Source organism: Myxocyprinus asiaticus, chromosome 25 (genome assembly GCF_019703515.2).
Source record: "Myxocyprinus asiaticus isolate MX2 ecotype Aquarium Trade chromosome 25, UBuf_Myxa_2, whole genome shotgun sequence".
Lineage (NCBI taxonomy): Eukaryota > Metazoa > Chordata > Actinopteri > Cypriniformes > Catostomidae > Myxocyprinus > Myxocyprinus asiaticus.
Window position 1 is genome coordinate 36,552,884 of NC_059368.1, and position 21,918 is coordinate 36,574,801.

Consider the following 21,918-nt stretch of genomic DNA (forward strand, 5'->3'; position numbering starts at 1 on the left):
TTATAATCTTGTTTAGTTGTACATCTGGTCCTTCCACATCTCTTTCTGTCCTTGTTAGAGCTAAATATATATATATATATAACTTTAGAAGTGGTTTTGTAGTGATTGCAAAATATGATGCTTTCCAGTTCAAACTGGATTTGTAATTGTTTTTTTGTCATTTTCAACAGATTTTGTTTCTTTATTTATACAATTTGAGGGTTTGCATGCTTGTGTGTATGTTCAAATGTTTAATTTTAGTTTGTTTTTTTTAAGTCTGTGAAAGGATAATAATGGTTTCTGTAAGAGTCTGTCTATATCACAATTGTTTTAGTCATAAAAAGTTAATAAATTAAAGGATATAGCAAATACAGTGTATTACACGGTTTTGAAAGTGTGAGTCCCAGGTGGGTCCCACGAAATGTCTAATTTGGGCCCTGGGCCAAGAAAGTTTAAGAACCTCTGGTACAGGCTAATATCATGACCATTCACATGAAATGAAGACTGACCACCTCAAAAGCTCTTTTGAGAGGGTCTCCTCATGGGGGCCCATCCAGGACCCTAGGTGTCAGTGTAAGTCCAAAAAATACAGAGTGCAACTTTAAAGCCTATAAAAATTGGTTGGGTTTGAAAAAAGTGTGATTTGTATAGATAGGCCTGTTTTATTTTATTTTATTTTTATTTATTTATTTATTTTAAATAAAGTAGTAGCATATATAATGTTAGTGCTCCATATAGTATAAGTTGGCTATAATAATAGCCTAAAAAATAAAAAGTGTCACTGAAGTCTTCTGAAAAGAGTAGGCAATGCAATGATGGATTAACACCGAGATAATAGGCTTTATCGCTAGTTTGTTTTAATGACTTTAGAGTAGCCTCTACAGCTGTGACTTGAATGACAAATGAACAACAACAAAAAGATATTAAAACATGTTAAAATGCAAATTACGCAGGCAATGTTAATACCTTTATTTGTTCAAAAAAAAATTTTATATATATATATATATATATATATATATATATATATATATATATATATATATATATATATATATTTATAGGGCCTACAACATCAACGAATGAGCCCTTTCGCAAATTAAATTAAGTATGACCTCACAATGCGTATGGATACATTGCACAACAACGCCCTCTCGTGGACAGTCACCGCATGTACAGGTCACAGTGCATCTGATTTTCAGGAGAGACCTGGGGTTGGCTGGCTACAGGGGTTGGTTGGTAGTTGGCACATAGCTAATTTCTGGTCCTTTTGTCATTAATTTCACAAAAGAATCACAGATTGATTCTGTCATGGCATTTGAATGTTCAACTCTTAAATGTTTCAACTCAAATGAAGATGTCAATATCTTTCCTTTTATCATTGGGTAGCCTATCTGTTGTCTGAAATCTGGGCAGAGCCATCGGTGCTGATTATCTGAGCTGACAGTGTCACTTTCCTAATTCATTTAGTGGCACTTACCGCATCCTTCATCAAACGAACCTAATTAGAATGAACAATGCAAAGAGAAGGCATTACACTGAGCTCAGTTATTGATGCGCATCAGAGGAATTTCTGTTGTATATAATGTTATTGCATAGGCATACAATTTCAAGATTATTTTAGTCTATATTAGGCATAATAATAAATAATAATAATAATAATAAGACCATAAATGGAATACAAATCTACAACAGGACATTCAGAGGTGCCTTTAAAATGTTTTTGTAAAGGAACTCTGATTTGACGCATATATAGCCTGCCAATGGGAGGTTATAAAGATGAAACCCGTCTGAAATCTGTTGACTCAGTAGACACATGTCCACCCGTGGTGCTGAAGGAACAGCTCAGTGAGTCCCGTTGCTTCACTCCTCACAGAGTCTGTCGCAATGAAACAGTCCGGTGCTCCCTCATCACCATCAGTCTTCAAAGTTTGTGGCTCATTCAATTTGCCCTGACCATGAAGAGACAAAACATTAGGACCCTCGTGTTAATCATCTGCACTTTCACTTATTTGCTCGTCGGAGCGGCCGTTTTCGACGCTTTAGAGTCGAAGATGGAGATCACGCAGAAGAAGGTCCTGCACGATCGGAAACGGGAGCTCATGGACAAGTACAACTTGAGCAAAGTGAATTTTGACGAGCTGGAGCGGGTCGTGCTGCAGCTGAAGCCGCACAAGGCTGGGGTCCAGTGGAAGTTCGCTGGATCGTTTTATTTCGCCATCACTGTTATCACCACTATAGGTAAGCCAGAAACACGGTACAGCCGAGTTTCCATAAAGCAAACTTTGATACGTTTTATTTTGTTCAGTTTCCTTACACACGAATGCCCAAATAATCGTTATTAACATAATACACCATACAGTCTATGAGCAATTGGCCTCCTATGTTGAAGACTCGGGGCCGTTCCCGCCGAATCCGTGTTTGCGTCAGTCAGCGCTGTTTTTCAGTTGTTTTTCTTTGTAAACATACTTTGACGCCGTTTAAAGTTAAAGGAATATTCTGGGTTCAATACACGTTAAGCTCAATCGACAGCATGCATTTGTGGCATAATGTTGATTACCACAAAAATGAATTTCATCTTGTCCCTCGTTTTCTTAAAAAAAAAAAAAAAAAAAAGGTTTTAGGGTTTCTTTTTTTTTTCCTCCCAGTTTGGAATGCCCAATTCCAAACGTGCTTTTAAGTCCTCGTGGTCGCATAGTGATTCACCTCAATCCAGGTGGCAGAGGACCAATCCCAGCTGCCTCCGCAACTGAGACCCTCAACCCGCGCATCTTATCACATGGCTTGTTGAGTGCATTGCCACGGAAACATAGCATGTGTGGAGGCTTCACGCCATCCACGCTCAACTCACCACACTGAGAACAAACCACATTATAGTGACCACGACCCTCCCTAGCAACTGGGCCAATTTGGTTGCTTTGGAGACCTGGCTGGAGTCACTCAGCACACCCTGGGATTTGAACTAGCGAGCTAGCGAACTCCATGGTTGGTAGCCAGCGTATTTTACCACTAAGCTACCCAGGCCCCCACACATACCAAGGCGCCATACAATCACCCCCCCCCAAATCAATTATTTATCTATTTATTTTGAGATATCTTTTATAAATTCAAGTAAATGTCAGCCTTATGTAAAATACAATTTTTTCGGCCAAATGCGTGATGGACTACAGCAGCACGAGCACATGCACTCGAGTGCACGCTCAGGGAATCCACGTCTCACAGGTGCAGCGTGTTTATTTGGAGGACTACAGAGAACAGCCTGAAGGCCCAAGCATACTCGAACGCAGATGCATCTTGCTACGCAAGCTCGATTTCACACGTCGTTGCATTGCGAAATGTGTCAGAGTGCAATTCATAACCTAACGCAAGTATGCGCTATATTCTCAATGTCTTTTTCAAAAATTTTCTTTTTCAATCAACAACTGTCATGGCGGAGCAGCAATTTGAGGAGAATCTTGCCAAACAAGTTAGATAATACATCGTTTTCTGTAGTCTTTTTAGCAAATACAAAAGCACACTCAACTCCACCACATCCAGTTTCGTGGCGCTTAAAAAACTCTTTCGCCCCCTTGTGGTCCAAGGTTTGTAACAGCCAGAGCAACACAAGATCGCATGTGACGTATGTACAATGGGACCACGCTTTGGCCATGAGTTGCGAAGCGCTCGCGTTTGTGTACTTGCATGAAGTATGTTTGGGCCCTTAGATTCACAAAAGGCTTCCAAACACAAAGATAAGGTGCAGTTTACTTTGTGTACAAAGCTGATAGTTTAAATTCAAATAAGCGACAGAATTAGTCCAACAGTATGGAGGAGTTTAAAATATTTAAGTCCTGCTGTGATGAGGCAGATGAGAAATGAGGATCTAAATGCAGCTTTAATGAAAAGCAAAAGATGAACAAAGTAACTCAGAATAAAACGAAACAAAAACACGGGAAACCATGCACAGAACATGACACATGTAAAGACTGACAAAGAAACCAGGGGAAACAAGGGCTTAAATAAACAGGGGCAAACAAGGAAACGAGGAGCACCTGGGGAAACAATCAGGGGAAAACCAATCATAAAATGAAACTACAAAAAGACTACAAACTAATAGGAAACAGGAACTAAACAAGAATTTCAACATAAAAGTCAGCACAAAAACAGGGAATATGTGACACCTGCATGTATTTAATGTATAATGATAAAGCGAAAGATGCCTTAATACCCTAAATATGTGCAAGGTAACCGTTTGTAATATTTGGTTAACTGTGAGAGTTCACGAACTGTTATTCTGTTGTTTGTAAGGACTCGGGATTAAAAAATGTATTGCCATGGATTCGTCAAACACAAACTCAGAATAGCAGGGAATAAAGTGGAGTGAGCTATTCTTTTTTCTTTTTTTTTTTTTTTAGCTTTTTAGTGAGCTAAAAAGAACAATACACAGATCTTCAAATGATAAAATCAAAACAACATTAGCTCACCGTTTATCAAGCGCTGAAACTTTGCCAGGTGAAAAACAATTTGGAATCATGTGTAACAGTCACATTAAATCCTTTTTGCAACCTGAACTTCATCAGATTGTTGATTTGTGACACTGGCGACTCCCGATAATTTCACGTAGTGTGTACAGAACCAAACCGAACAACTAGTTTTCAATGACATTATCAGTAGCACGCGAGATGTGTCCGTGCTCTCCTGGTGTAAATAACATAAACAGAGTGTGCGCACTGTCTAACAGCAGCCGCTTAGATGCGCATAAACAAAACATGGCGACTTTGTCAACGGCAGCTAACTGAATATTGCAGTTTGATAATACGTCTCTGGGTGGAGAATCTCTTTCCTCAGAAATAGGAAACACAAAATGGGTTAAACCTGTATCATTCATGTTTGCTATGGTTATCACTTGTCAATCACCGCAGTTGTGGGAGTAACTCCTGTATTCTGTACACACATGGAACGAAAATTTAGGGGATTTTAGTCCTGCATGTAAATATGGTTGTCACTCCTGAAACTCTGTAATGTGTACGTGGCCCATTTCACTCGCTTTTGTCGCCCACCGCTGGACATTTCAATGGTAAACTGCAGCGAAACATGTAATGAAGCACGTAATTTCAATTAGCAAAAATGTTGCCAAGGTCACGTGTGTTTGTGAGATCAGGCTGCCTAAACGAAACACTTTCTCTTACACTTTCAAAATACGTTAATGTCCATTTTATTTGTCAGCAACTAAAAAGACAAATATTTCTTATTCAATGATACTTTCCTCTTATCATCTTTCTTGAAATAATCATATAGATATTGATTACTTTTTGAACTTATGTCATTATGTAATTTACTGTAAATCATATTACCAAAACTAGGATTCGTAACTAAATACACAATTTAATAAGTTAACACAACTGAATTCATTTTTCATTGTCATGAATGCTGTGTTCCCTCTTATCAGACACATTCATGGTAAGATCTGTTTCATGAGTCTAGTATGGATCAGGTTACCGTGTACACTTGCCATGAGTAATTTAATCATCAGTAAAGGAACCAGCCTGCCAGCACCTTATTGTCAATGCAAGGCACTCTGTAAACATGGCACTGTTTACTGTCAGTGGTCTGTGGTATAGAAAACCTGATCCCCCCCCATTCATTGTTGCCACCAGGCAAGTGTTGTAGCACTGCACAGTGACCAGGTGGCATAATCGATTGGTATAAAGATAGGAGGCTTTATTGCAATGGACTCACCCTCAGATTATCTTCATAGTTCCAGAAAAAAAGAGCATTTGATCGTTTAAAAAGCTTTCAAAAAAGCAGCTTAGATGAGACTAACAAACTCTACCAAAAGCTTCAACCCACTTTTGTCATTGTCTCCAATCTGCTCCCAGAATCACATTACTACAGTATACCTACATTTTTGCAACATGATTTCTTAGTTGTTTGTTGTATGTGTCACGACAGATTTCTGGTGAAATTAACACTAAAGGCTTTACAACAACATTGACTTTTATTATCTTTTATACAAATCACGAGTAAAACAGCAGATTAGCAGTTCATAAACACTTACTTTTTGCCCTGTACTGTGTACAATGCAATCTTGTGACATCTAAACAGTGTTGGGCAAGCTATTTAAAAAAAATTTGCTAGCTAAGCTACCAACAACTCAACAGAAAAATTAGTTAAGCTAAGATAAAAGCTACACTTCAGAGAAACTAGCAAGTTACACTACAAGCTACATGCCAAAAGTAGCTTACTACATTTAAGCTACAACCCCAATTCCAAAAATGTTGGGACAGTATGAAATATGCTAATAAAAAAAAAGGTAGTGATTTGTAAATTATATTCACCCTTTGCTGTATTGAAAGCACTACAACTAAACATTATATGATATTTTACCTTGTGAACGTCATTGTTTTATGAAAATGTACAAAGTAATTTCAAATCAGATGATTACAACACACTCCAAAAAAATTTGAGACGGGCAATTTAAGACTAATAGCAATTTGACGAGTTCAAATAACAAGGCAATGTGAAACAGGAGATGTTAAACAGGTGAGGCAATCGTGTCATAATCAGTGTTAGGTAACGTTACTTTTAAAAGTAACTCGTTAGAATATTGCGTTACTTTACTCGTAACTCAAAAAAGTAATCTGATTACGTAACGCACGTTGCTTTTATCGAGTTACCCCCAACACTGGTCATAGTATACCAGCAGCCTCCAAAAACAGCCTAGACCTTCAAGAGCAGGGATCGTTCGAGACTTGTCAATTTGCCAACAGATACTTCAGCAAATAATCCAGCACTTTGAGAACAATGTTCCCCAAAGACAAATTTGAAGGATTTTGGGCATTTCACCCTCTACAGTGCACAATATAGTTAAAAGATTCAAGAAATCTGGTCAAATGTCGGTGTGTAAAGGGCAAGACGAAAACCACTTCTGAATGCGTGTGATCTCTGATCCCTCAGACGTCACTGTCTTAAAAAACATCATTCATCTGTAATGGATATCATGAACATGGGCTTGGGATAACTTTAGTAAACCTTTGTTAGTCAACACCATTCGCCGCTGCAGCCACAGATGCAAGTTAAGTCTTTACTATGCAAAGCAGAAGCCCTACATCAACACTGACCAGAAGTGCTGCTGACTTCTCTGGGCTCGGTCTCATCTTAGAGAGAAAGTAGAACAGTGGAACCGTGTTTTTTGTTCCGATGAGTCCACATTTCAAATAGTTTTTGAAAAACACAGCCGTTGTGTTCTCCGAGCCAAAGAGGAAAAGGACCATCCAAGCTATTATCAGCGTCAGGTCCAAAAGCCAGTGTCTGTATGGGCCAGGGGTGTGTCAGTTCCCATGGCATGGGTATCTCACACATCTGTGAGGGCACCATTAATGCAGACAGATAGGTACAAATTTTGGAGCAGCATATATTGCCATCCAGCACCGTCTTTTCCAGGGACGGAAAAGCATTCCGGCATTTTCAAACCACATACTGGCCAAATAAGCAGAGATTGCGGGTGCTAGATTGGCCTGCCTGCAGTCCTGACCATCTCCAATTGAGAATGTGTGGTGCATTAGGAAGCGCACAATACAACGAAGACCCCGTACAATTGTGCAGCTGAAGACCTGCATAATGGATGAATGGGGAAAAATTCCACTTTCTAAACTTAACAAACTTGTGTCTTCAGTGCCTAAATGCTTAATAAGTGTTATTAGAAGAAATGGTGATGTTACACAGTGGTAAACACTCAACTATCCCAACTTTTTTGGAGTGTGTTGCAATCATTTTATTTGAAATTACTGTACATTAAAAAAAAAAAAACAAAGAAATTCACAAGGTAAAATATCATATAATGTGTAGTTGTAGTGCTTTCAATATAGCAAAGGGTGAATATAATTTACAAATCACTCCTTTTTGTTTTTATTAGCATTTTTCATACTGTCCCAACTTTTTCGGAATTGGGGTTGTATTTCATTATCTTTTCAACTGGATGCACAGAGCACAGTCATAGACAAACTTCTAAAAGACTTATTCACATTATGTTTTTAAAGCCATGGTACAGCATAGTACAATGTAATGCAATACCGGATACAAGTATTCAGTATGGTGCAACATAAAATGTACGAATGTGCATGTAAAAAAAAAAACTCTAGATACATTTACAATTCATTTTATCCTGTAATTTTGTGTATATGAAATCCATATTAATTTACCATTGTATTTACATGGTGCTCCCAGGTAATGGTACATGTCCAAAAAACTTGGTAATGCCATAGTGCTTTTTTTATATGTTTTCGTGTAGTGTTTTGATACACTTTTGATGGTAAAATCTTTACCTGTAGTAGTCGTTCACAAGCTGCACACGTGTTGAACTTATAGGGATAGTTCACCCAAAAAATCATTTACTCACACTCGTGCCATCCCAGATGTGTAAGGCTTTCTTTCTTCTGCAGAACACCAATTATGATTTTCAGAAGAATATTTCAGCTCTGTAGGTCCATACAATGCAAGTGAATGGGTGCCAAAATTTTGAAGCTTCAAAAAGCACATAAAGGCATCATACATGTAATCCATTCGAGTCCAGTGGTTTAATCCATATCTTCAGAAGTGATATAATAGTTGTGGGTGAGAAACAGATCAATATTTAAGTACTTTTTGCAAAACAAATTATCCTCCCTGCCCAGCAGGGGGCAATATGCATGAAGAATGTCACCAAAAACACCAGAAGAAGAATGTGAAAATGGAGGCTGACTGAGCAGGGAGGAGAATTTATAGGAAAAAAGGAACTTAAATATTGATCTGTTTCTCACCCACACCTATCATATCACTTCTGGAGATATGGATTTAACCACTGGAGTCTTATTGATTACTTTTATGCTGACTTATGTGATTTTTGGAGACTATTTTAATAATATTGAGTGTTTTCAGCTAGCCTTTGATTATGGGCAAAATTTGCTTAAAGAAAATAATCCTATCAATCATTCAACATAAATTTTGAAAAGGCAATTTATTTCCACAACACTAGTAAAGTTTTTGTTTCCTAAACCATTTCTGATTTCTGAATTTGTGTTCAGAATGTTGAATGTGAAAGACTTTGGGATCAATAAAGTTCCAGGGTCCAGCGACAGTACAGCAGGACATGAGCTCCTCTCTTGCCCTCCTCTGCAGGGAAGGAGTGTTTTGGATGGAAAGAATGTGAACTGAAAAAATAAATACCCCCCTGGCCAGCAGAGCAGCAGTTCATACATCGGTCGGAATCTGTGGCTTTTTGCACTTTATACATTTTGGATGACTTTTCACTTAGAGAATCTGTTGGTCAGCTTGACAGCTTTAGTGTTCCAGCTAATTTTTCAAAAGGACAATTGATTGACCATAAAAGTCTTTACAGCAATTTACACTTAAGACTGATTCGGGTATTCAGGTTATTTGGTTAACCAATGTGTCTTTTAATAGTTGATTCTAAAATAATTATATTTGGTTCCCCCTAATTTTCAACCCCCACAACATTCAATCCTCTGCACTACCAACCTGCAGGATTTCTGTTGGAGAAGAAAGAGAAGTTTAAGCACTTTTAGTGCCTTGTGATATCTATTTTGGGATGACTGTACTCCAGTGTAAGATCCTCATATGTATGGATACATATACACTGCTCAGCCAGAACATTAAAACCACTGACAGGTGAAGTGAATAACATCGATTATCTCATTACAATGGCACCTGACAAGGGGTGGGATATATTAGGCAGCAAGTGAACAGTCAGTTCTTGAATTTCATGTGCTGGAAGCAGGAAAAATGGGCAAGTGTAAGGATCTGAGTGACTTTGACAAGGGCCATATTGTGATGGCTAGACGACTGGGTAAGAACATCTCCAAAATGACAGGTCTTTTGGGGTGTTCCCAGTATGCAGTGGTTAGTACCTACCAAAAGTGGTCCAAGGAAGGACAACCGGTGAACCGGCGACAGGGTCATGGCAGCCCATGGCTCATTGATACGTATGGGGAGTGAAGGCTCGCACGTCTGGTCCAATCCCACAGAAGAGCTACTAGAGCACAAATGGCTGAAAAACTTAATGCTGGCCATGATAGAAAGGTGTCAGAACACACAGTGCATCACAGCTTGCTGCATATGGGGCTGCGTAGCCGCAGACTGGTCAGAGTGCCCATGCTGACCCCTGTCCACCGCTGAAAGCACCTACAATGGGCACATGAGTGTCGGAACTGGACCATGGAGCAATGGAAGAAGGTGGCCTGGTCTGATGAATCACGTTTTCTTTTAGATCATATGGACGGCTGGGATGTGCTGTCACCCTATACATTATTACCTATTACCGAAACCCAACCCCATTACCAAAATACACTATTACCCTCATACAACACAATATATAAATAATAATATTTATATATTATTACAGGCCTAGTAGTAATTATCATGATAAACAAATTAAGACCAGCTGTATAAAATTTGAAAGACGGTTTCACAACAGATTTTTCCATATATTGAAAGTTATAATAAAAGATAATTTAAAGCTAAAACAGCACAAAAATGCACAATATATATATATCTATATATATATATATATATATATTTACTGGCAAATTTACTGGTACAATAACATTGGTAATATATTGTATTTTTATATATTTAATACGATTTTAATAACATTAAAATAATGTTATTAAAATATTATTAAATACATAAAAATACAATTATACTGTTATAATATTATGCATAATTATATATGCATAAAATGCTATATATTCTAAATATTAAAATATATTGGAAATGAATTAATAGTAGCTCACTGAACAAAACAGCACAGAAATACATAAACTTAAATATATTAAATATAAATAGGCTATCCAATTTACCACTGGTAAAAAATGATAATATTTAATATTTTTAATAATATTACAATAATATTCTTAAAAATACTATAAAACAATATACAATGTTACTGTTATAAAATTATATACAGTATAATATTACACAATTTATATTACATTATATATAAATACAATATATTTTATAAATATCACTAAGTTATATTGGAAATGCATTAATAGTATAGATTACAGAACAAAACAGCATAAAAAAATACATTAACACACACACACACACATATATATATATATATATATATATATATATATATATATATATATATATATATATATATATATATATATATATATATATACACACACACACACAGCTCTGCAAAATGATCAGTTTCTCTGGATTTACTATTTATAGGTATGTGTTTGAGTAAAATGAATATTTTTGTTTTATTCTATAAAGTACTGACAACATTTCTCCCAAATTCCAAATAAAAATATTGTCATTTAGAGCATTTATTTGCAGAAAATGACAACTGGTCAAAAAAACAAAAAATGTGCCGTGTTTTCAGACCTCGAATAATGCAAAGAAAAGAAGTTCATATTCATTTATAAACTACACAATACTAATGGTTTAACTTCAATATTTGGTGGAGTAACCCTGATTTTCAATCACAGCTTTTATGCGTCTTGGCATGCTCTCTACCAGTCTTTCACATTGCTGTTGGGTGACATTATGCCACTCCTGGCACAAAAATTCAAACAGCTCGGCTTTGTTTGGTGGCTTGTGGCCATCCATCTTCCTCTTGATCACATTCCAGAGGTTTTTAGTGGGGTTCAGGTCTGGAGATTGGGCTGGCCATGACAGGGTCTTGATCTGGTGGTCCTCCATCCACACCTTGATTGACCTGGCTGTGTGGCATGGAGCATTGTCTTGCTGGAAAAAATCCTCAGAGTTGGGGAACATTGTCAGAGCAGAAGAAAACAAGTTTTCTCCCAGAATAATCTTGTACGTGGCTTGAGTCATGCGTCCTTCACAAAGACGAATCTGCATGATTCCAGCCTTGCTGAAGCACCCCCAGATCATGCACTGCACTGCTGCCACACGATTTGCTGATTAGATAATCGCATGGATGATTGTTAGTGCCAGACGGGCTTGTTTGAGTATTTTTGTAACTGCTGATCTCCTGGGATTTTCACACACAACAGTCTCTAGAATTTACTCAGAATGATGCCAAAAACAAAAAACGTCCAGTGAGCGGCAGTTCTGTGGACAGAAACGCCTTGTTGATGAGAGAGGTCAATAGAGAATGGCCAGACTGGTTCAAACTGACAAAGTCTACGGTAACTCAGATAGACACTCTGTACAATTGTGGCGAGAAGAATATAATCTCAGAATGCTATTTTGAGATGCAGGTTGGCGCTGTTTTAGCAGCACGAGGGTGACCTACACAATATTAGGCAGGTGGCTTTAATGTTGTGGCTGATTGGTGTGTGTGTGTGTGTGTGTGTATATATATATACACACACACACACACACACACACACACACACACACACTGGCGGCCAAAAGTTTTGAATAATGTACAGATTTTGCTGTTTCGGAAGCATTCAATTGTGATCAGTTGAATGCCACTTTGGTGAATAAAAGTACCAATTTTCTTTCCATAAGAGCAAAATCTGTACATTATTCCAAACTTTTGGCCACCAGTGTGTGTGTGTATATATATATATATATATATATATATATATATATATATATATATATATATACATAAACTCATTGGCCACATTATTAGGTACTCCTGTACATCTACTTATTCATGCGATTATCTAATCAGCCAATTGTGTGGCAGCAGTGCAATGCATAAAATAATGCAGATATTGGTCAGGATCTTCAGTTAATGTTCACATCAACCATCAGAATGGGGAAAAATGTGATCTCAGGTATTTAGACTGTGGCATGATTGTTGGTGCCAGATGGGCTGGTTTGAGTATTTCTGTAACTGCTGATCTCCTGGGATTTTCATGCACAATGGTCTCTAGACTGTAAAGAGAATGGTGTGAAAAACAAAAAACATCCAGTGAGTGGCAGTTCAGTGGGTGAAAATGACTTGTAAATGACAGAGGTCAGAGGAAAATGGCCAGACTCGTCCAAGCTGACAGGAAGGTGACAGTAACCCAAATAATCACAAGTTACAACAGCGCTATACAGAAAAGCATTTATGAACATACAACACGTCAAACATTGAGGCGGATTGGCTACAGCAGCAGAAGATCCCTCCGGGTACCACTACTGTCAGCTTAGAACAGGAACCTGAGGCTGCAGTGGGCACACGCTCACCAAAACTGGACATTAGATGATTGGAAACACATCGCCTGGTCTGACAAATCTGGATTTTAGCTGAGGTACACAAATGGTAAGCCCACTGTAACCCCAGTTTTCTGTTCTTGGCTGACAGAAGTGGAACCCAACGTGGTCTTCTGCTGTTGTAACCCATCTGCCTCAATGTTTGACATGTTGTGCATTATGGGATGCTATTCTGCTCACTACAATTGTACAGAGGGGTTATCTGAGTTACTGTTGCCTGTCTGTCACCTCAAACCAGTCTGGAATGCTTTTCTGCATGGCACTGTAGTAACGCGTGTTTATTTGGGTTACTGTCACCTTCCTGTCAGCTCGAACCAGTCTGGCCATTCTCCGTTGACCTCTTTCATCAACAAGGTGTTTTCGTCCACAGAACTGCCACTCACTGCATGTTTTTTGGTTTTTGCACCATTCTCTATATATTCTTGAGACTGTTGCATGTGAAAATCCCAGTTACAGAAATACTCAAACCAGCCTGTCTAGAACCAACAATCATGCCACGGTCTAAATCACTGAGATCACATTTTGTTTCCTATTCTGATGGTTGATGTGAACATTAACTGAGGCTCCTGACACGTATCTGCATGATTATATACTTTACACTGCTGCCACATGATTGGCTGATTAGATAATCGCATGAATAAGTAGGTGTACAGGTGAACCTAATAAAGTGGCCGGTGAGTGTATATAATCAAGGAACCAAATTATTACATAAAAGAGAAAAACGAATAGCATTATGCAATCACGTAACTCTGCAGCACTGATTTGCTATTCTGGATTTTCAAGAAGATGTGAAAGATTAAAAGTGACAGCAGCAGGACATCTGACCAGACTCTTGTCAGCCCTGAAACCATTGCTAGAGTTACATATACTAAACATAGCTGTTCAGCACTAGATTTTTAGTTTTATCCGTGCCCTAGGATAATCTGATTATTAATCATTTTTTTACTCCTTGATTTAGGGCTGGTTGGCTGACAATGACGTAATTCTAATTAAGGTGGATGTATTCCAGATCTGCCTTTGATCTATCTTAACATGCACTTAGCTACATATACTGTATATGTGGCTAGATATAGCTGAACCATTAGTCCTAAAGTTGTGTTTGTCCCTTAATGTGGTTTATCTTTTGGTTTAACCAATGGAAAACACCTTTAATCCATTATTTTGCATCATCCCTTCCCCCAACACAAAACACATGCACACACACAATCAAACACACTCACACCTTCTCTAAGTATTTAATCCCCAACCCCTTTTTAATGTGTTGAATTACTGTGCGGATTTGCCGTGACTATAGTACATTTGATGATAAGGTGACACACACATTCACAAAAAAAAAAATATTTTGGGAGATTTAAGCTGAATGGATGGAGAGAAGCAGAGACATGAAAATGAGCTCTAGACATCAGCCCTGTTTGTGCAGATGGCTTGCTGAGTTAGTTTCAGAGAAATAATTCATGCTGCTTCTAAAATAAGAGCAATAGACTGCATCGAAATGCAATGCAAATACAAATACAAATGAGACATTGCAAGAGAGGATGTCAAAAATGATTTCAGTTTATCCAAAGAGCTCTTGATACAACAGGTGTTAAACTTCAACAGGTGAAGGTATGGATCGTCTTGTTTAGTGTACAGTGTTAAAAAAAAAAAATCACCTCTTACGTTTAATCTTTGTCTACCTTTTCTTCAAAATGAACTTATGTTGTGCTCTGACTACATAAATAAGGGTTAAATTCTACCCCTCACACCAATAGCAAGGAACTTTTTTGATATTCTCGTTTCATTGAGTCTATCAAGGAACAATTCTCAAATTAAAGCAATACCAAAAAATGAAAATTCTGCCATTGTTTACTCGCCCTCATGTTGTTCCAAAGTTGCCCATACAACTTCTTTCTTTTGCAAAACACTAAAGATATTTGTCAGTATGTTAGTCTCAGTCACTATTCAATTGTATTGCATCTTTTGTCTTAAAATGGAAGTGATTGGTGACTAAAGGCCTTTGCACACCAAAGGCAACACGGTTATGAGAGGTGAATCGCCAACGAATTGTCCTTTCACGTAAAAAGTGACATGAATGATCGCCTTTATTACATTCACGCCTTTGCAATAGGTGACAAGCAATTTTACCTCGGCATGGTAGGTGGTGCAAAGCCACCTATGAAAAACTGGCAGCTGGAGGTAACTGCCGGAAGATGGATGGGCTTTTCGTTGGCAGCAGCCAATCACTCGCATGCTTGAGGGGAAGAAGTTTTCCCTGAATCTGAGCATAGTTGAGCCAACACCGTCTTTTAACAAGATAGATCGAGACCTGTTATTTTGGTAATAACTTTAAATAGACAAAATGCTACTACCTTTTGCCTTTTAGAGGCAAACTAGTGAACTAAACCTAAATCAAAAAGCATTGTTTTCAATTACCAAAAACATTTTCTTGACATTTGTCTTTCATAACCATTCCATGTTTTTCTCAGACTATAACATATATTAATATAGGGCAGAAATGTTGTGTAATTCTAGTTGTGTTGTTTATATCATACAAAATAGGAATAGCTTAATATACTTGTTGTCTAAAAGACTGATGACAGCATTTTTTTGTCCATAGACATTTATTTATCCTTATAATATTTTATTGCTAAATGCGAACATTTCAAATTCAGTTTCACATTGTGTAGGGCAGTTCTAATTTCAAATGATCTCATTCAGAATACAAGACTTGTAATAATAATGACAATGCTAACAAATCTTTATACATACAATTGAAGAAATATGTTATAACTATGGCTGAGTTTAGCAATTGGCTGCTGTCACTGTTTGGACACTACTGTCACTTTAGAAGAACGCATCAGCTAAATAGCAGATGTTCAAAATAGTAAAATTTGTTCTTTATCATAGGGACAATTTTATAAACCAAGGGTGTGTGCCATTTACACTACTCAGATGTACCTTTTGAGGGTATATACTGTATTTGTACCATACAGTACATTTCTTTTTGTTATCTACAGTATATAACATACTGTAAGGGTACTGCCCAGGAGGCGATCGCTATCGAGGGAGCCCCATGCATTCTACCTTGCCATGGGCCCTGCCTGTTGCTTGGGACAGCCCTGGTGATAGCACTGCCAAGGTCATGGGTTTGATTCCCAGGGTAAACACATTGATAAATGCACTTTAAGTCATTCTGGATAAAAGTGTTTGCAAAATGTTTTACGTCGTTCAATTTATTGCAGTTACAGCTCCTTTAATGGACATTCAGCAAACATATCTCAAGTGCCCTTCATTCGAAGTTGCGCTCTGTCCAGCTGTGTTTGAAGTTGAAAGCAACGTTTCCCCATCTTGTGCTAGCTGCTGTCTATGTCTGCATCTGAAAACTGGAAAATGCTGCATATGAAGGCTGTATATGGAGGTAGGATGAAAACAAGATGCTTTTCAAACTGTCATGAGACCAGTTTCCTTATAGGGATAGTTCACCCAAAAATGAAACTTCTCTCATAATTTACTCACCCTCAAGCCATCCTAGATGTATATGACTTTCTTTTATCTGCTGAACACAAAATAAAGTTTTTTAGTAGAATATCTCAGCTCATTAGGTCCATATAATGCAAGTAAATAGTGGCAAAATTTTGATGCTCCAAAAAGTGCATAAAGGCAGCATAAAAGTAATCCAAACTCCAATATTTTAATCCATATCTTCAGAAGTGATATGATAGGTGTGTGAGAAACAGATCAATATTTAAGACATTTTTATGCTAGAAATGCTTCTCCCTGCCCAGTAGGGGGTGATATGCATGAAAAATGTGAATCACCAAAAACACAAGAGGAAGAATGTGAAAGTTAAAGTTGAGATTGACTGAGCAGGGAGGAGAATTTATAGTAAAAAAGGACTTAAATATTGACCTGTTTCTCACCCACACCTATCATATTGCTTGTGAAGACATGGATTTAACCAATGGAGTCTTATGGATTACTTTTATGATGACCTATGTGATTTTTGGAGCTTCAAAATCTTGGCACCCATTCACATGCATTGTATGGACCAAAAGATTTGAGAAATTCTTCTAAAAATCTTAATTTGAGTTCAGCAGATGAAAGAAAGTCATACATATTTGGGATGGCACAAGGGTGAGTAAATTATGTGAGAATTTTAATTTTTGGTTGAACTATTCCTTTAAGAGCACCATTCATTCTAAAATGCTGTCGGTTAAGTTGTTTACTGATTAGGCAGCAAGTCAACTGCCTATGTTTTTGGATGCAGCCAATAAGTGTACAACTGCAGTTGCGCTTACTGCCCCATGCTGACTGAGACATGTAAAGACAGGAGAAAATTCCTTATTATGGTCCGGAGGCGTGGTTAATTGTGTTACCTTTTTTTTAACACGTTATTTTTTATAAATGAATCACACAAAATGTATGCATTAAATTGACAGCCCTAATACAATTAAATCCAGATAAGATTTTCAACAAAAGCAAAATCATTTACAGTCTTTGCTAAGTGGAATTTAAGCCAAAAACACTATTCATGATACTAAGATTAATGAGACCACCCGGACTGCTACATCAACAACAAAACATCTTTGTTACACATGTAACTGGTCCTGCTCAACCCACTCCGAGCGGGATTCGAACCGGAGTCAGCCGGCATGGGAGGCAGGCACGCTAACGGGGAGGATAAATGCTACAGCCTCTAGTGTCAGTCGCTAGTGCGCCTCTTGAGGCCAGGGGAGTGTACACACACTGCACAGCTATCACGTACCAGCTGTCTACCGTTACACACACGTTACATTTTAATTTTGTTTATCAAATTCAGAAGTGAATGCATTAAAACGGAATCAACCTGCTCTCATAGAATCAATCACATTAGCTTAAGCCTACATTTTTGAAAAGAAAATTTTAATACAGGCTCATTGTACATATTCCGGCAGTTCCATGATGAAAAAAATACTAGAGGCGGTGCAACAACAATTACTTTTATTCACTTTCATACAAATCATGAGTAAAATTATCAGTTCATTAACAGTTACTCTTTGCCCTGATCCTCATACAATTCTGTTTTATGACATCAAAACACTTTAACTACAGTGCATGACTTGTAAGGAGATACGTTAACATTTGCATTACATAACTAACTACAGTTACAAGCTTGTTCAAGTCTGAACAAATTGCTTGGTAGCTCAACTGATTGCACTTCCGATGCATGGACTGGGAGTCCTGAAGAGCACACAAGACGACGCATGAATCGAAAGTGTCACAAAATGACTTAGTTGCTTCAGCAATTATGTTTTTCATCTCACACTTGCTTTTATGACACTAACGGTGAGGTTTAGGATTAAGGTTTAGGGTAGGGAGCTCAGTTCTATCAGGAAGACTTGCAGACTTGAGTGAAATTTAAGATGACATTTATTTGATGAATATAAAACAGAAATGTAATGTCTCTCTTTGGCGTGAGCCCCTTCTGGCGGTCCGAAGAAGTTGAACCGTCATATCCTGCCGGAGATAGGAGGCAGGGGCGAGGAGCCTACCCCCATGCAGGACGGGACTCAACTTGTGGTGGTGGGGTGGTGGAGGTTGCCGTGTTAGCACACTGAAACAGCAATGTGATAGATTGTGAGCAGACTTATAAAGCATTGGCTTACATGTGATTGGCTAGGAGTTACCTAGCTAATGGTGCGATGATGTACAGCTGCTAGTCTTCCACGCTAGAACTACGCTGCGCTTACATTTCTGTTGATTTAAAACTCAATAGAGAAACTAACCTTAAAAACCTCATCTGTTTGGGAGAACATTTAACTTGCTTTTAGCACTTTACAGTGGACATCTGACCTCTGAACTGCTTTGATACGTGTTATGAACCACGTTATGACATTATGCAAAAATGCTGCCACAGTCAAATAATTGTCATGAGGTCAGGCTGAACTGAATGCTTACTACAATGAGATTAATCGCCTTGACAGCCCAAAAAGTATGCAATCTCTCTGTCTGTTTGTTTAAGTTATGCCCATTATATTTTGTAGGATACGGCCATGCAGCACCCAGCACGGATGGCGGGAAGGTTTTCTGCATGTTCTACGCCCTCCTGGGGATCCCGCTTACTCTTGTGATGTTCCAAAGTCTGGGTGAACGCATAAACACCTTTGTGAAGTATCTGCTGCATCGTGTCAAAAAGTGTCTTGGCCTTCGGCACACTGAGGTCTCCATGGCCAACATGGTATGCATTGGCTTAATATCTTGCATGAGCACACTGTGTGTAGGGGCAGCTGCCTTTTCCCGCTATGAGGACTGGAGCTTCTTTCATGCCTACTACTACTGCTTCATAACGCTCACCACCATTGGCTTCGGGGATTACGTGGCCCTGCAGAAGGATAATGCTTTACAAACCAACCCCCAGTACGTAGCCTTCAGCTTCATGTACATTCTGACTGGCCTCACGGTCATCGGCGCTTTCCTGAATCTTGTGGTGCTACGTTTTATGACCATGAATGCCGAAGACGAACGTCGTGATGCCGAACAGCGCACGCTGCTGTCCCGCAACAGGCACTCTGGAGGGGCTGGAAACAACCACTGTATGTCTGACCCACCATCGTCTTCTAGTGCGGGCCATGGAGGAGGGTCGGGGAAGGGATTGTGTAATGTCTATGCAGAAGTTTTGCATTTCCAGTCCATGTGCTCTTGTCTCTGGTACAAAAGTCAGGAGAAAATGCGTTACTCCATTCCTATGATCATCTCTCATGATCTGTCCACTTCAGACACCTATATGGAGCACAGCGAGACCTCTGACGCTCTGCACTCCAACGGCTGTGTGTGCAGTGCCTTGCAGGAGCACTCCGCAACCAGCTACACTGGCCTGCTCAGCTCAGCACATTACCAAAGATTCTCCAAACGCCGCTGCTCTATCTAGGGGGGACTGCGCGGTGCCTCGCATTGGAATCTTTTTTGCCTTATAAAACCAACCGCTGTTATACTTGGGGTTGAAAAACTACTGCTTCTAAGCTGCTTGGATCCTCTGTCAGTCAAATATATGTAATGTGGTGATAGACTGGGGAGGGCAGCCTGTCTGCAGATCCTGCTTGCTGGAACAAAAGGCATACATAGCAGCATGCAATAAAAACACAGTAAAGGCCTGTATTTTATTAAGTGCACAATGAGATTTTGGAGAAAAGGGAGAACACAAACTCCTAGATCTCCTTTGAGCTCTTTGTTGAACGAAATGGGAGCAAATGCAGGTATTTACAAACCAACAGTTTAAGGTTGCACAGTGTCAGGCTTTTCTGATTTAAAGTAGGAATAGATAGAGAACTCACTTAGGTTAGTATCTATCTTCGGATTTAACAGCCTCAACGATGAATACTTAATTGTCTTTACGTATTTGCAGGAAGAAAATATAGATATATACACATATATATATATATATATATATATATATATATATATATATATATATATATATATATATATATATGAGTTATGAAATAATAATAGTTATAAAAGCAAAATAAAATAATTTTTAAAATACATTTTAAACAAGAACTTTACTAATGATGAGTATTTACATTTTTTTTTTTTTCCACACTCAAGCTCACATTCACTATTTTTCTATTGTTTAGACAGTTTGGTGACACTTTATATTAAGGTTTCCTTTGTTAAATGTTTATAAACACTTATAAAGGGGTTTATTAATGACTAATAAGCCATTTACAAGTGCATTATATGCATTTATAACAAAATGAATAAAAAGGTGACAATACTTGCGAAATAATGAGCATTGTAACTTGCATGTTATAAATGCTTAATAAATGCACTTAAAGGAGGGATCATGCCATTTTGCTACAGTCTACTTTGTGTTTATATTCATTACTGTAAAGTTTCCTTGTCACGTTGATGTCAAAAGAATGCTGCTACTCTGAGTGGTGTCCCAACTTACCTAGTCCTAGTTACTTAAAGTCCTCTGCAAAAACACTTTTCAGGTTGACATGATCATTCACAGGAAATATCATGTTATAACCCTGATGACCATTAAACAACACTTAATTTAATGTACACAGGTTTCTAATGTTGGCAAATCATTAAAACATTCTTTTTATGTGCCCATTTTACATTAAGGTACATTTTCATAGGTAATTAATGTTGTCGAATAAGTGTTATTAAGCATTTATAACATGTTAGGTGAAATGGCTCACTATTTGGCAGTTATTGCATGAAAGTCACCCATTTTTGTGCATGTTGTTATAACCGTATACCAATGATTTATAATGCATTTTTAAATTAATTAGTGGTCATTATGAACCATGTAATAAATCCTTAAAAAAAGAACCTTAATAGGTGTTACCTAAATTGTTTTATTGTTCATTGAACATTTCTATCTACCCATGTTTTCCCTCTTTCTTCTTTCTTTAATCAACACTTTTCTTTTTCTTTTAACATCTTTTTTTTTTTTTTTTTTTTTTTTTTACATTTATCTGTCTGCAGGTTTGTTTTTGGGATAATTTTGCAAATTTTTCATAATCCATTATTACAACTATTGTCACATCAGTTTAGGCATGCAAGCTGATTTTTTAATAGATGAGGATTACATAGTACTTGCAGTTGCACTTTAGATATAGAACTACATTAGCTTCAGGGCTGTGGCCAGGAGTGCACAGATAGTCTCTTAAGGTCAACATGAAATCAAAATGGACCCTGTTTACTTTCTTACTCCACATTCCTGGTCTTATTGTGAACGATTCATCAGTGCATGTTATACCAAAGGGGGGAAAAAATACATGTACATCAAAATGCAATTAT

General features: G+C 37.9%; 1 protein-coding gene across 1 annotated transcript; it reads left to right on the forward strand.

Moving 5' to 3' along the window:
- The first annotated feature begins 1,934 nt into the window (after nucleotides 1–1,934).
- Nucleotides 1,935–20,035, forward strand: LOC127415850 (potassium channel subfamily K member 3-like). Its single transcript, XM_051654845.1, has 2 exons — nucleotides 1,935–2,217; nucleotides 19,152–20,035. Exons 1-2 carry the CDS (start codon nucleotides 1,935–1,937, stop codon nucleotides 20,033–20,035), a joined length of 1,167 nt encoding a protein of 388 aa, XP_051510805.1.
- Nucleotides 20,036–21,918: the final 1,883 nt, after the last annotated feature.